Genomic DNA, 14730 nt, shown 5'->3' on the forward strand with positions numbered 1-14730 from the left:
AAACTTCCATTGTTGATAAAAAATAAACAAATACCTCTTCTAAATCAGAAATGTTAAAAGTAGCATGTTGTTTTCATGAACACAAAAGATTAACCATTTTTAAAGGTTGTTATGAAAAGAAACGTTTTTAATTTGATGTTTCTTTTTTCTGATTTATAACTATTCTAAAATGTATGTTGTTTGAAACATCTTCTTGACTTTGAACTTTAAAACAAATGTAGTAGATTTTGTGTTTTCAAAGAACCTGACAATTCAGGTAAATAATTTCAGCCTCTACAACAAATTATTTGTAATATCATCTATTTCAGCTTGTGTTTATATTTAGTCATGTTTGGAAATTTCTTCCTGAAATCACTTAACTTGTATATAGAGAAAATTGAGAAAATTGGTTTAAGTAATTTTAGATGTTTGTATAGCTTATTTGAACTCTGTACTGTTTGAGACAGAGTAGTTTGATTACCCGATCTTCAGACAGAGAGAAAGAAAAAAGTAGTCACATCATTTTTTGAAAAAGTCCCTGGAAAAAAATCTGAGGAGCATATAAAGCCACAGTAACTATGTGACACTTTTATGTTATAAATTCATTCAGTTTGACAGCATGACTATATTATGTTCCACGACAATCTCTACGGACATCACCACACAGATTTTAAAGGACAGAACCATTACATGTATTCTCCCAAAATATTGGGAAAATTTGAGTTGAAAGTGTGATCTTGTCTTGAACACCGTTTATTAGGAGAATAATAAATCAGCACATTTGAGCACAGACGTAAATGTCAGGGGACTGCAGAAATCTCCTTTCCATGCTCATCCTAAACATGAGGCTGCACAGTTATCTGGCAAAAGGACATGGTGCCCCTCAGCCCCTCCTTGGAAACACCACAGTTAACAGAGCCTGACTGGAGTTTTAAAGATCCACAGATCTTCAGGGGCAGACAGCAACCAAGGCTTCACTTCTCCCTCCCAAAAGGGAAGCCTATTGCATGTAAAGTGAGACAATTAATGCCTCTGGAACCTGAGGAGGGGTTTGTGTACCAAGCTTGTTACAGCTGCCTAAATATGAGGGAGAGGGAGAGGGAAAGAGGATGGGGAAAGGGGAAGAGAGGGAGAGGAAAGGAAATACATTTAAGAAATGTATGAATGCTATGAAACAGACAAATGAAGGGAGGTAGTGTATGTATACATGAATCTCGTGATTTTTTTACATCTTTTAAAAAGAAGTATTTGATCTGTGACACTTTCACATTTAAAGGTTATGGGGTTTGCCATTAACTTCAGAATATTTCTCTGATACATCATGGACTTGGGAAGTTGATGAGGAATTTCTGTAAATAAAACTACAATATGAGCATAAATTATGTTCTTACAAAGTATGCATGATCTCCTGAAAACACTCACGTGCCACTGGCTTTTTCCTTGAAGACCTGAGCGGTACCAGCTCCCTGTTTTCCCCAGGGAAAATAAGAAGCCTCCCTTCTGCCCTCAGCCAGTTTCCTCTTGCTACGCACCCCTCCCTCCAGGTGCTGCTTCTAAACCTCTCAGAAATCGGAAGGGCATGTGGAATTGCTGGGGTCAGAAATTATATGCTTCTTTCTGATACGAATTATTTTCATTTTTAAAGTATTATATATATTTTTTTTTCAGTTATTCTAAATCAATATACAATGCAAAGTCCTAGACATACCCTTTTTGAGTTACAAGCCCACTTAGTTAAATTATGCTGCCAACTGTATAAGGGGATTTGGGTCCACACTCTCCCTTAAACCGCTATAATAAGCACTGGTTCTGGAGCTGGACCACAGTCATCCTTTAGGTCCAGAAGAGCATGTGCTGGAGGGTACCAGCTGGGAGAACTGGGAACTAGGCTGTGTGTTTTTTCCCATAGAGACAGAGTAGATGGTTATCTGTTTTGTGATTATTTTTTTGTTCGTGGTGAATTTCAGTATTTGTAAGAATCGGCTCCGTACAAAACATTCTCTGCATCGGAGAACGGGCAGCCTGCGCGCCCAGCTCCTCCGCACACGTGCCCTCCTCGCCCCGCTGCCTCGTGCATCTCCAGCTGCAATCCTGCTGGGGAAAGACTTCGCTGGGGGAGCGGGGGGTGTTCTCCAGCAACGAAGTTTCTTGATGCTTCCCGAAAGCATTCATGGGCGCTTACTTCCTGCCGGAGCTCTGCACTCTCTGTGAACGGAAAGTAGCCAAAAAAAAAAAAAAAAAAAAAAAAAAAAAGCACAGAAGAATCCGCGATTTTTTTGAGACAGGGGAAAAAAAAAAAAGTTATTTCTCAGGATGGCGGGGGGGAAGGGGGTGGAAACACCAAACCCGAAACCCCAAAAGGGTTATTTCCCAGCGCCTCGCACACTGAGCTCTAGGAATGAGTCAGGGCTCTCAGTGCTGCCGCAGCCGGCGGAGCCCGCGCCCGAGCAGCGCCGAGCGCGGCGGGGCCGGGGCCGGGGCCGGGGCCGGGCCGGGCCGGGCCCTGCCGGGACCCCCCGGGGCGCTCGCCCCAGGCCATGCCTGGCCGCGGCGCTCGCGGCGACCCTTGCGGTATGCGGCTGCCTTTGGCAGGGGCACATGAGGGATTTCATTGAGTGTGAAGACAGAGAGCAGAGACAGAAAGCAGAAGGAGGCGGCTGCAGCCTTTGTAGTCGGGGAGGAATGCGGAAATGTTGAAGCACTATGTCAAACTTTTTTGAAACGGGGTCAAGTCACATTCAGCCAGCGTGGGAAAGCAAGGGAAAAAAAAAGTTGAGGAGAGGGGAAAAAGAAAAAAAAAAAAAAAAAAGAGGCAGCAAGCTGCTGCTGCTCCCAGGCAGAACAGAGGCCGAGGGAGCGAACGAGGAGCGGCAGCGCCGGGGCAGCGGCGGAGCGGCGGCGGCGCCCAGGGCCGGTGGTGCCCGAGCCCCGCACCGCAGGCTGCGGCCGGCGGGGCTGCCGTCGTGGCGCTGCAGCTCCCCGGGGGCCGCCGGCCGCGATTTTTATTTCGCGTTTTCCTTTTCCCCGGGCAGGGTGGGGGCGGGAGGCGCGGGCTGGGGGACGAGTGCGAGCTCCTTCTGCGCCAAGGTGCAGCCCGGCGGCGGCGGCGGCAGGAGGATGCGAGCCGAGGGCGGCCGAGCCGCGGAGCAGCTACCTGTGTGGCCCGGGCGGCCGCTGCCGGGACCTGCCGGAGACATCGCCATGTGAAGGGGCAGACCCCAGGCCGGCTCTCCACCCCGCCTCGCTCAGTGGGAGGTTTGTGTTAGGGAGGACTCACCCCCTCCCTCCCCCACTCACCCCCCGGGGCTGAGGATTATTTGGGGAACTGGTGGCGGTGCAGGCGACCGTGGCGCACACCAGGTAACGCGGGGCGCCCATGTGCTCCGCGCACCCGGCTCCGCGGCGTGGCCCACACGCCGCCCCCTCCCTGCCCGGCCCGGGAGCCCACGCCGCTCAGCCCCCGCGGGCGGCACCGCGGACGAGTCCCTTGGGTGGCCAGGCCGGGGCAGCGCAACCCGCGGTGCCGCCGCAGCCCCCTGGGGGTCGGCGCGGGGGCGCGGAGGGGACCGCGGGGGAGGGGCCCTCCGGCGGAGCCGCCAGAGAGTCCCCTCGTTGTCCCGCCGCGCAGCCGAGCCGGGCCGCCCCCGCCCCGTCCGCTGAGAGGAAACGCGGGGACGCGGCTCCCCGCGTGTCCCCCGCCGCCACCCCCGCCGCCTACGGGGCGCCCGCGGAGGCGAGCTCGGCGGCGCGGTGGGGGCAGCGGGGGCCGGGGGCAGCCCGGTGCCCCGCCGTGCCCGGGAGGGCGAGCACGGGTAAGTTTCCACGCGGCCGCGCCGGGGCAGAGGCCCGCCGGCTCCGCCGCCACGCACACGCGGCGCCGCTGCCCGCCGCCGGGGGCGCCCTGCGAGCGGCGCGGGCCGGGGGCGCAGGGGGCCGCGCGGGGGACCGGGGCGGGCGGGGAACCCCGGGGCGGGGGCGGGCGGGGATCCCCCGCACCGAGGGGCTCAGGCCGGGCGGGGATCCCCCGCCGAGGGCTCGGGGCCGGCCGGGGATCCCCGCACCGAGGGCTCGGGGCCGGGCGGGAACCCCCGCACCGAGGGCTCGGGGCCGGGCAGGGATCCCCCCGCGGCGGCCCGCGGTCGGTGTCTCCCGGTGATGCTGCAGGAGGGGGGCGCGGGGCTGCCCGCTGGCTGGGGCGGTGCGGCGGCAGCTGTGGTGGTGGGAACCGACGCCGGCGAGGCAGGGAGCCGCCTCTGGCTGCAGCCGGGGAGGAGGGATGAGCAGCGGGCGCAGGTTTCCTTGAGACTGCTCTTTTCATCTGCAGCTAGGGTGTAAGATCAGCCTAAGTGTGCGGAATACCCCTGGCTTTGTGCGTGGATTCCACTTAGGGGATCCCCGACTGAGCTGTCTGGAGCTCTTTAATCCTAGCACGGTAAAAATGCAGTGTGGGAGAGAGCTGCAGTCCTGGTCACAGTATTGCTGTATTAAAAAGGGGCAGGGAGAGAATTGATGTGAAGTTTTGTGAAGGGAGAGGATTTGCCCAGTCCTGCAGAAAGTGGATGAAACTGGATGTAGAAGGAAGTGCTTCTGCTCTCCAGCCTCATGCACTCACAGCAGAGCATGTGGTTCCTGAGGACATCTTTCATCATGCTGCTTTGCAAGGAACTGCCAGCCATACAGTGGTAGCAGTATCCACAGCCAAAACCCTTGCTTGTTGATACGTTTGCTAAAGTGCACATTCCTGAATCTACCTCAGCTAACAGTGCTTCATAATGTATTATTGTCATTTAAATATGTGTGTATTTCTCCTTCCCACAGGCACTTTGAGACAGAACCTTGTTTCTTGCGGCGTGTTCATGTGTTCATGAAGGGCTTAGCACAGGAGAGAGCAGACCAAGGCAGAAACCTCTAAATGCTATTATTTGCAAGCAAGAGACAGTAATATAGCCTGGGATATCTTTCCAAGAGTCCACCATGTGCAGTGTAGAAAAGTTCTTGGGTATAACTTCTCTCACACATGCATAGTTAACTGTGCCATCCCAATCACCCATGTCTCACAGGGTGGTCCTATTTAGCCCATTGCTCAGTAAAACCCCTCAGCACAGCGCTGCTCTGTAGCTGTGTGCATAGCCTTCTGCATAGACTGTGATAACTTTGTACTGTTGTATCAGCCACGGAGAGACGTTGATACATATGTCACCCTCGTGGCTCACATCCTCCTTTCCACCATGTTTTTGCTTTGCATGTAAAGTAATGAAGTAAACTAAACTCACTTTTCTTGCTTGGTTTGTCCTCCAGATCTAATTGGCTTTACACAGGCAATGCTCCCGAAGACTGTATGATAATTCCTGGTGGCTGAAAGAGGAGGCACGTTGGAGCCTGTACAGAAAAGGAACAAGAACAGGAGGGCAAGAGCTTCTTACTGCCCCTCTGGCAGAGGATCCAAGTGCGTGGCCTGTCTGCAAGGCAAGCAAAGTACTAGTTTTCAGAAAGTAAGCTAGACTGAGAGCCACCTCAAGGCACTTGGAACTCGGGAGGAAGAGGACTAGTGCCAGCATGGATAAGGACAGCACAAACCTGGCTGACCAACAGTATGAATATGTGGCAGAGATTGGGGAAGGAGCTTACGGAAAGGTGTTCAAAGCCCGAGACTTGAAGAACGGAGGTCGCTTTGTCGCGCTGAAGCGGGTACGGGTGCAGACCAGTGAGGAGGGAATGCCACTGTCTACCATCCGAGAGGTGGCAGTTTTGAGGCACCTGGAGACGTTCGAACACCCCAACGTGGTCAGGTGAGGAGGTGGGACCACTGTCCTGAACAGTGAGTCCTGGGTTTAGTACATGAATTGGGCAAGCAAGAGTTTGGGGACATAAATGGAATGGACACTGGGTTTGTGGCTGAAGTGAGCACTAAAATGTGTACATGAAGTGTGGTTTGAGGTTTCAACAGGCCATGGTGCTGGTTGCCAGACCTCACCTCATCCCTATGCATTGCCTCCCACACACACAAACACCTATCTCCAGAGGCATAGATGTGTGACTTAAGTGTTGTAATGGATCGATCGGCAAGGAACCATATATACATTATTTCCTGGGGCATAAGAGAGAATGAAAAAAACTACCTGGTTTTGTCTGAACTATTAGTACTGCCAGCCAACTGATTTTTAGCAGCTCTGTTCATTACAGAAATGGCAAAAAATAAGAGCAGTAGTAAAATATGCATTCTGCCTTTTTAGATGCTTTTGTAGAGAGCTGTAGATTATCACGTTAAACAGAAGTAACAGCTTAAGACTTGAAGCTTTGCAGGCAGCCTCATGATTGAGTCCTGTTTGACTGATACTAGTTTCACTACATGCTGCTGATTGTGCTACCAAGAACGCAATGGTACAGGTGTCAGAGCTTGCTTGCAAAATGGTGGCAGTGGCTCCAGGGTGTCCTTTCTGTCGTGTGAATAGTATAAACCCTGTATAAATCATCTTTGTTCATAATTATAAAGTTAGCCCTACTTTGACCTCTTAGATTTTTCTATAGCTGGAAGCCTTCAGAAGCCCGTGAGCATCTTTTATTAATACTATGAGCTTTGAGAGGTAAGGTTCACTTTGCAGATACCCAAATATGCAGTGATTTGAAACTGGTCAGCATCTTGCTGGTCGTGCTGTATTAGCAAGACTATTTCCTGTTCATTGTGTTATTGTAAGCATATATTGCATAGCAAAAGGAAAACATTTTGCACTTCAGTAACAGCAGGCCTAGAGAAATAGACACTGGAGTTAGAGGTGACCTTCAAAATGCTTAGCACCTGTAATAATCCTTTTCTTAGGGTCTGAGATGAGGGCAGTTTTTATTAGGTATAAGAGGAAAGATGAGACAGAAAATTATATTTAAAACTTAAAAGTCAATAGCTAGAGATAAATTAATTTCTGTTCATTTTAAGGCAGCATACTGTAGCAGTCTTACTTACGTCAAAACTGAATAGGCAAAGTGTTTGTATTCCAAAATACTGATAATGGAGTGCGTGTCATCAGTCTCACTTCAGTGAGCAATGGGATACAGGCTGCGGCTCACACTTCCATTGCTAATCAAGCGAATGCACAGTTTGGTTAATAACCGTTATTTTGGCTGGCACCTAGTAATGCCAGGGGCTTCAGTATATAAATTTCAAAAGTGGGGGTATCTTTATGTGGGCAATGTATATTTGATCACCAAATCAAGGGGCTTAGTTTACAGAGGAGTGCACACAAGGTTCTTCTTTGGTGGTAGAGAGATAATTGGGAGTTCTCAAAATCTCTGAAATCCAGTCCATTAATTTATAAGAGTAAGTGAGGATCCAGTTGTCCAGGTTTAGACATTTGGAAATTGTAAACCTTGTTTGGGAATAATTCAACATAACAATACTTTCGAATTTTTCTACCATTGAGGTCTTTCCATGTGAAGTAAAAGATTTTTTTAAGAGCTTTCTAATATTGAATTCATCAAAATCATGAAAATAAAGTTATTGTTTTCCAAAGAGCTATTTGATGAACTGACTATGCAGCTGCAGGCTTCTTTTGCTTGGTTTAAGGGCAGTCAAATCTGGACAGACCAGTGCATAAATACATTTAAGCTTCTAATATTTTTACAAGCTTGAATGCAGACTAATTCTCTGCAAAGCAGTAAGTACTTCAACCAACAATATGAGAATGTGATTTCAGTATAAAAATATCTGAAGGTGTGTTTCAGGTCCTCGTAGCGGTGTTGTGAAGCCTGTGCCGTTTGCCATAAGCAGCATTTCAGACACAAGGGGCTGGTCTGTGATGAATCAGGATGCCTGGGACCTTGGCTGCACACCTTTTTCCACAAACAGGCAGGGGAAGATAAGCAATTTGAAACATTATCACTTCTAAGATGTGAGGAATGCTGTTCAAAAACTCACCTCTTTTGTGCATGTTTTTAATCTGTAGAGCCCTTTGGAGTGACTGAAATCATATCCTTAAAATAGAAAAAAATATTTAAGAATATTTAAATGGCCCAGTTCTGTTACAAAATACGGTAGAAGAGTTTGCAATTTATTGAAATTAAGCATCTATTTTTGTATTATGTAAATATACTCAGAGAAAAGGAAATACTGTAAAAAAAGATGAACAGTTTTAAGTTGCTTACCTAACTACTTAATTATTGAACATACTGTGCTCAAAAAATGTTCATTGTTAGGGCGTGCATTCTGGAAACTGCTGTTATGGCCAGGGTGCTAAATAAAAACAATGCCAAATGCGTTGTCTGCATACTGGATTAAAATGTACATTGTTTTCAGAGCACTGGGATAACAACACCAATATTTAACAACAAATATTTCTGATTTTGAGGGGATATCTGAGCTTTTTTCTGAATATTACTGGTAACTAACCTGAGAGAACTAAGTTGGAACTGCAAATATGTTGTCTGTTACCTCTGAGTAGTGGCATATGTGATCCACGAGTTGCTCAATGCCAACCAGTAGTCGTTCTGTGAGTCAAAGTCTAGACTTTAAAGAGATGAGCCGCATACACGCTGTGCTCAGCTGTGGTACTCTGGCATCAGCTGACGGCAGCGGCAGAAATCACAAGCCACATGAACTTAGGCTGAGTGTCACGCTCAACTCAGATGTGGAGCTCAGCAGCCCAGGGCTTCTCTGTTGCCATGAAGTGGTGCTAAACGTGAAGAACAGTTTCAGAAGGAAAGCCCCAGTGCTACCAGGCAGAGTTAGAGCTCCATGGCTTCACTGGTCATAGAACCAGGATTCAGGACCAGCATTGCTACTGCAGGCTTGTTGTAGCGGTTGCAGATTCACTTCCTCTGAGAAATGGTTAGAGCCAAAACTGATTCCTAGTGCCTGGCATTAGTGTTGGAAGAGAATTTTCTGCTTAGAGGTGAATTGTCTAAATAGCACAGAATAATTTTGAACATAATATTTATCATGTTTTTCCATGCTGCTGCTTGATACTTACGAGAACTTTGTTTTGTGTTCCTTTACTCCAAGTCGATCATTTCTGTGTTCGTACAATGAAGAGATGCATTTTTTGCAGCACAGGTGCTTTTGCAATGATAGATAATGAAATCAGATAAGATTTCACTGCAGAATAAAGCAAAAAGTTGCAAGAAAAGAATCAAAAGGAAATAAGATCTTCAACAGAAAAGTGATGCTAGTGGAAATCTCTGAACTATAATGGAAGTAAGGCCTTGAGAACTGATCTAAAATTTTTCAAGACTGTCAAGAATGGTGTATAGAAAGGCATGGGGAAAATGCAGTTAAAAGGATAATTGCAATGTGCTTAAAATACTCTCCTGTTCACATTTACCCTTTGTATAGATAGTTCCTCTCCACCCGGACACCTTACTCTATTTATCTTCACAAAACAAAGTTAAAAATAGAACCTTCAAAAGTAAATCTTACTATGAATTCCTCTAAAACTATTATGTCATAGTCTTGGAAAAGTTTTTGTAACTGTTAGGATGATTAAGATGCTCCTCTAGCTCACCTTTCAGATCATAAGATGTAATACTAAAACTTTACTATATACAGTAAATAAATCTGGCAAAAGTTGGTCCAGCATTTACATAGCTTAGTGCTGTTCTGTTTGGGAAAAATGAAATATATGTAGATGAAGAACAGACTTTGCCAGGAGTAAATGACCCATAAGATTCAGGAAACTCTTGTGTGTAAAACTAGGAGTATTCCCTGATGCAATATATCTGTAAAAATTCTTGTGATTATAATGGTAAATTCAGCTATACATTGCATTCATTTTATCTCCCTCCTGCTGGTAATCAGAGGAATAATTTTCCCCTAATCTTAATCATCCATCAAGCTGTGAATTCACTCTCTGGGAAGGTGATATACAAAATAGATTACTGTAATTCTTGCCATGCTTGTTTTCTATCCTATTTATATTAATAGTGCTAAACCTTAAGCAAATAGAACAGAGCTGCAAAGCTGTATATTTTTGCTTCCTATCTCATAATTTTTTTATAAATACAGCTTAAGTTTTTTCGTGGGTTAGTAGCTCATCTCTTCAATTTTAAAATTACCGACACTATACTGAATATGACCTATTACAATATAATCTAATCTGATGATTATTTCAAAGGTAAGTGTCAGAAATCTTGCATTCAAGGTGGTTATAACCATATAAAAAGGAATTAAAAATCTTAATTCTCTCCTTCCTGTTAACTTGCAAAATAGATGCCCCAGCTAATTGATTTAGGTTAAACAGAATAATTCACCTAGTTGAAGTCATTCCTCACTCTTTTTGATATACAAATCAGTGGAGGGGGAACACAATAGTTAGGAGTGTTTACACGATTATACCATGTTCAAGTTTTTATGTTATTTTATGTCCATTATATCCATAAATGACACCATAAACCACCCTCTGAGGTACAGCAGTACTGTCATGCTGCTTTTTCCTTGCTTTTGCAGTCCAGTGGTCCATGCTGTTATCTCTTGGTTTACACTTGAGTGTTTGGTAGAGCCCATCGACTGATTCCCTTGGCAAGGCAATCTGAGTGTGGGGGAGAGAGGTCTGGGCACATGTCATTCACCCATGCTTGTGTGCCCTGACATAAAGACCATCACTTCTTGACTTTGCTAAAAGGTCCCAGAAGTGTATAAATGGTTTGCTTCTTAAAATTTCCATATACTTAGAAGGTATCTTTTTATAGGTATCTTAACCTTCCCTGTCTGACCTGATAAAGCATTCAGAACATATGTGTAACAGCTCATCAATACCTACCTAAGCTTTTGCAAGGCAATTTGAACATGTAGTTGTTTTGCTTTTTTCTCTTTGTTGAAATGAAATGATGGGGGAACATACAGAGGAAAAAAATTTCCAGAGGCAGTAGTTAATTTTATTTCTCTTTCCATTTTGTGGTGATGCTGATATTGGCTTCTGGCTTTGTTACTGTACTGTGAATTATTTTAAAGGATCATCTTCTCAAAATCGTTGAGGTGTTCCATCCCATCAAGTGAAATATTTCGCATTTCTATTTTGAGGGGTGTTTGTCTCTAGTGAATTCTGCTTCCTTCCTTACTTCCTTTTTCTGCCAAACTCATGTTAAACTTCTAGTGTGTGAGGTCATTCTTGCACATCAGCAGTGCGCTGTTTTGTGCGATACAATTTATTTTTGTGTAGCACCACTCATATGGCATCTGGCAGACCCCAGGAGACAAAGAAATGGTGACCCCTGCATTGCCAGCTACAGGGATTGTCTTGCATACAGAAAGATGTGTGGGGATGGAGTGGAGCAGAAACTGAACTTGACACTTGCCAAGTATTAGCGTGGCAGATGAATCGCAGCTGAGGTAAAAATGGTGGATGAGTAATGGGAAGGAAAAACTGAATAAGCCTTGGAGTCGATTTTAGTCTAACACAAACAGGATGGTCCTCAAGGCAGATGTGAAGACGGGAAGTGCCTTGGCGAGAGAGAAGCATTTCCAGGCTGCAGAACAGTGGTGGTCGGAGAGAAAGGGAGACAGTCCTTGCACTGACTGGCCACTGTGAGAAGGGACAGTGCAAAGGTCTTGGGGAGGGAGGGACTGCCTGCCTGGAAATATGACTTCTCTGATGGCAGGAGAGCAAAGGGGAATGTTGTGGTTGCCACTCAATAGGGTTTGGTGGTAGGTGGGACTTGGAGAAACTTGTTAAGTTGACAGAGACCATTGGGCAGAGACTGCACATGAACGCTGGTGTGTCATCATCTGCTTGCAGCCTTACAATACACAGAATGAGCATGTACAGGGAAAATAAGTGATATTCTTCCTGTCCATATGAATTGTTTATTAGTTATGGATGTGATGATGTAGTTTGAATACATGATCTTCCAGAAACAGGACAAGATAAGAGCACATCAGGAAGGAAGGGTTGAATACAAAATGGACTTCTGAGCCTTAGGAAATTCAGTTTCTGGAGTGAGTACAAGAGCTTTTCTTAAAAAGTATTTTATCTTATTCTGAATCTAAGCTTTTTACAAAAAACATGTTTCCAGTCTTTGTGAAAGTAAATGTTAGCCATTTGAGATTATATCCAGTGCTCCCTGCCTTCTTTTAATCTGCAGATGGTTGTGTCTGCTGTTCTTGAAGAGATCTAGTTTTGCTGGGTCCTGTGCAGAATGGAAAACCAACTCATTCTGCCACAACCATTGCTGGTGGCAGGCTGTGACTGCCAGGTGAGGCATCAGCATCCCCATGGTTAATGGCGTTGGATCCAGGTTTCAAAACTGAGCCTTGAATAAGAAAATGGATGGTCCACACTCACAAGTAGGGGCCAGGGTAGATTCACTGGGCCTTTCTAGTTTGCTTCATGGTATCTGCCTCTGGCTGAAGGGTGGAACAAAGCAGGGAGAAGAAAAGTGCTTGCTTTCCAGGTGTTTGAAAGAGACAACTCTGGAGCTGGAGGCTGTAACTTAGCAGAGCACTGAGTGAGTCACTCAGGTACACTTGGTGGGATTTAAGCCATTGTTTGAAGCTTAGCACAGATCTAAGTGCATTATCAAATAGAAAAGAGCTATGACATGAAGAGTGCACTGAATTTTAAGACTTTCTGAATAGTATTGAGGGACAATATACATTAGAATGTGAATCACAGATACTCATTGTGTATTAGATTAAAGCCTTATTTCTAGAGAATGTTTCTATTAAAAGTTAAATTGCACAGAATAAGTAATACAACTATCTTGATGGAGCAGTAATGTGAATTTGACAGCAAGAGTGATTACTTGTCTTTGTGGTAATTCTTAGGTGATGTAATTTAAGTTTTAAAATTATTCGTGAAGTTTCATAACACTAAATAAAGTAGAGGTTGCTGTTCATTCCAGAACTTTGCTGTATATAGAATATTTGCTTTTCACTCTTGGTATGAAGTCTGGTTGTTTTCCAGTTTCGCTAAACAAGTTGATTCTTAATTATCTAACAAATTATCAAAAATAACTGTACCCATATACATATATAACTAAGGTGAGTTTTTTCTTTTAAAAGAGGGGAAATTTTTCAACCTATACCTGTTCTTTTTATCTTTTTATATTCTGAAAAATACTTTTAATTATGCATGCATGATAATTTAACAGTTATACCTTTAAACTATGAGGCATTGCTAAATAAACCACTTCAGAATTTTCCAAGGAGTGGTTTTTTCCATTGTGTACTTTGATATTTTCCATTTGGGAAACCACCATTTGGTAAGCTTTTGATGAGATGATCATCAGAGAGTGGAAATGTGTCTGTTGATTTCTGAGCTCTTTCAAAATACCTTATTGCATCCGAGTGATGTTATTGATTTTCCTATTTATTTACTTTCACCTTTGAAAAATTGTCCCGTATGTAGAAAATGAAGGAAATATTCCGCTAAATAACCCCTTTGAAATTAAACCTTAAAATTCTAACAACACTCTTCCATATGACACTTTAGATGTCTTTTTAGGGTTTTAGAGGAAGATGGCTTTCTAATCTCAGAAGGACCAAGTGATTTCACATACCTAAATACAGGGTGTACCAGTTTGCTGGTATTTGTAACATTGCTCTAGGATGGATTTCCCCTGACATACCTAGCAAACAACCTACAGACCTAGCAAAAAGTTCCATACTGTTTTAAGAGGGTTCATACTAACACTGACTGTTTATCACTCCAGATTATCATTAACAGATGATCTTCTCTTAATAAAAGAAAATAAAAAATAAAAAACTATCTCAGACATTAATTCATCTTTGCAGGAATTTCCCGTATTTAATGATTGAAAACTCAGTTCTAGTGCAGATGAATCATACTGAGTTTAAGTGAAACCTATTGAGTTCGGACTTTTGAAGCATTAGTCAGTGCTGAATGTTACATATTTTGATAGAAACAGAGAAACGAAGTGAAAAATAGAATGGAAAAGCCTGTGTGATTCTTTTTCTCTCTTTTATGTGAAGCTTTGGCTAGTCTTTTAATATCTATTTGAAGTGTAGTCACTGTGATAAATTGCTGTTTAACAATGCCAGAGAATTCCCTTCTCCCTGAAATCAATTAATTATAAACTGGAAATTTCAGTACTTTGTTCACTGTTTCTTAAGTTAGCATATTTCTAGGAGCTTTCTGTGATCGTAATTCCTAGCTGCACTGGTGCTTTTGTTTCTCTTCATCAGTGGAGCCAGGGCTCTACTGTAAGGATAGAATTCTATCACTTTTTTTTTTTTTTCCACATTTGATGTAGTATTTTGCATACAGCTGCAGAGTAGACAGTTACCTTTGAAAAGAACATTTGGCTGGTTTAATTTGATTAGAGCAAACCACCTCAATCATTACTGAACTAAGACCGTTTTCATTTTAACTTGGCAGTAGGAGTTGGGAATGTACTGACTGTGCTTAGATGTTTGGGGGAGGACTCGTTTGGACACACAGCTACCACTGAAGTGAAACAACCTTAGAGAACCTTGCCCACTCTGCTCTTTCCTCGTAGAAAGGGAAGGCTGTAAAGCCACTGAATGTCACATTTAAAACTTTCTCTTATTATGACAAGAAATTGGACTCCTTGTGAATGTTACTACAAAAAAAAATTGTTTAATACATAGAAATGCGGAATCATACAATTTTTAAAATCACTATGATACTAAGAACATATATAGGATATGAAAGTCATCTATTTACAACAGACTTAAACGTGCCTAGCAACAGCATTTTGAATGAAGTTATTATCAAATCCAGCATGTTAAGAGAAATACAGTGGGATTCTTACAGATACATTATATCAGTGTTAACATTGCATCCG

General features: G+C 44.1%; 1 protein-coding gene across 5 annotated transcripts in view; it reads left to right on the plus strand.

Moving 5' to 3' along the window:
• The first annotated feature begins 3032 nt into the window (after nucleotides 1–3032).
• Nucleotides 3033–14730, plus strand: part of CDK6 (cyclin dependent kinase 6) — a 130300-nt gene continuing 118602 nt past the window's right edge. Inside the window, exons 1-2 of one of the 5 annotated variants that reach the window (XM_050310485.1) lie at nucleotides 3033–3234; nucleotides 5278–5768. In XM_050310485.1, coding sequence (XP_050166442.1) covers nucleotides 5536–5768 — 233 coding nt within the window. In that variant the 5' untranslated portion in view covers nucleotides 3033–3234; nucleotides 5278–5535. Of the gene's footprint in view, nucleotides 3235–3597; nucleotides 3792–4261; nucleotides 4412–5277; nucleotides 5769–14730 lie in introns of those variants that run through there. The other 4 variants (XM_050310477.1, XM_050310453.1, XM_050310461.1 and 1 more) reach the window with 4 other exon arrangements.

This window comes from Myiozetetes cayanensis, unplaced genomic scaffold, assembly GCF_022539395.1.
Source record: "Myiozetetes cayanensis isolate MyiCay16 unplaced genomic scaffold, myiCay2020 scf1, whole genome shotgun sequence".
NCBI classification, from domain to species: Eukaryota; Metazoa; Chordata; class Aves; order Passeriformes; family Tyrannidae; genus Myiozetetes; species Myiozetetes cayanensis.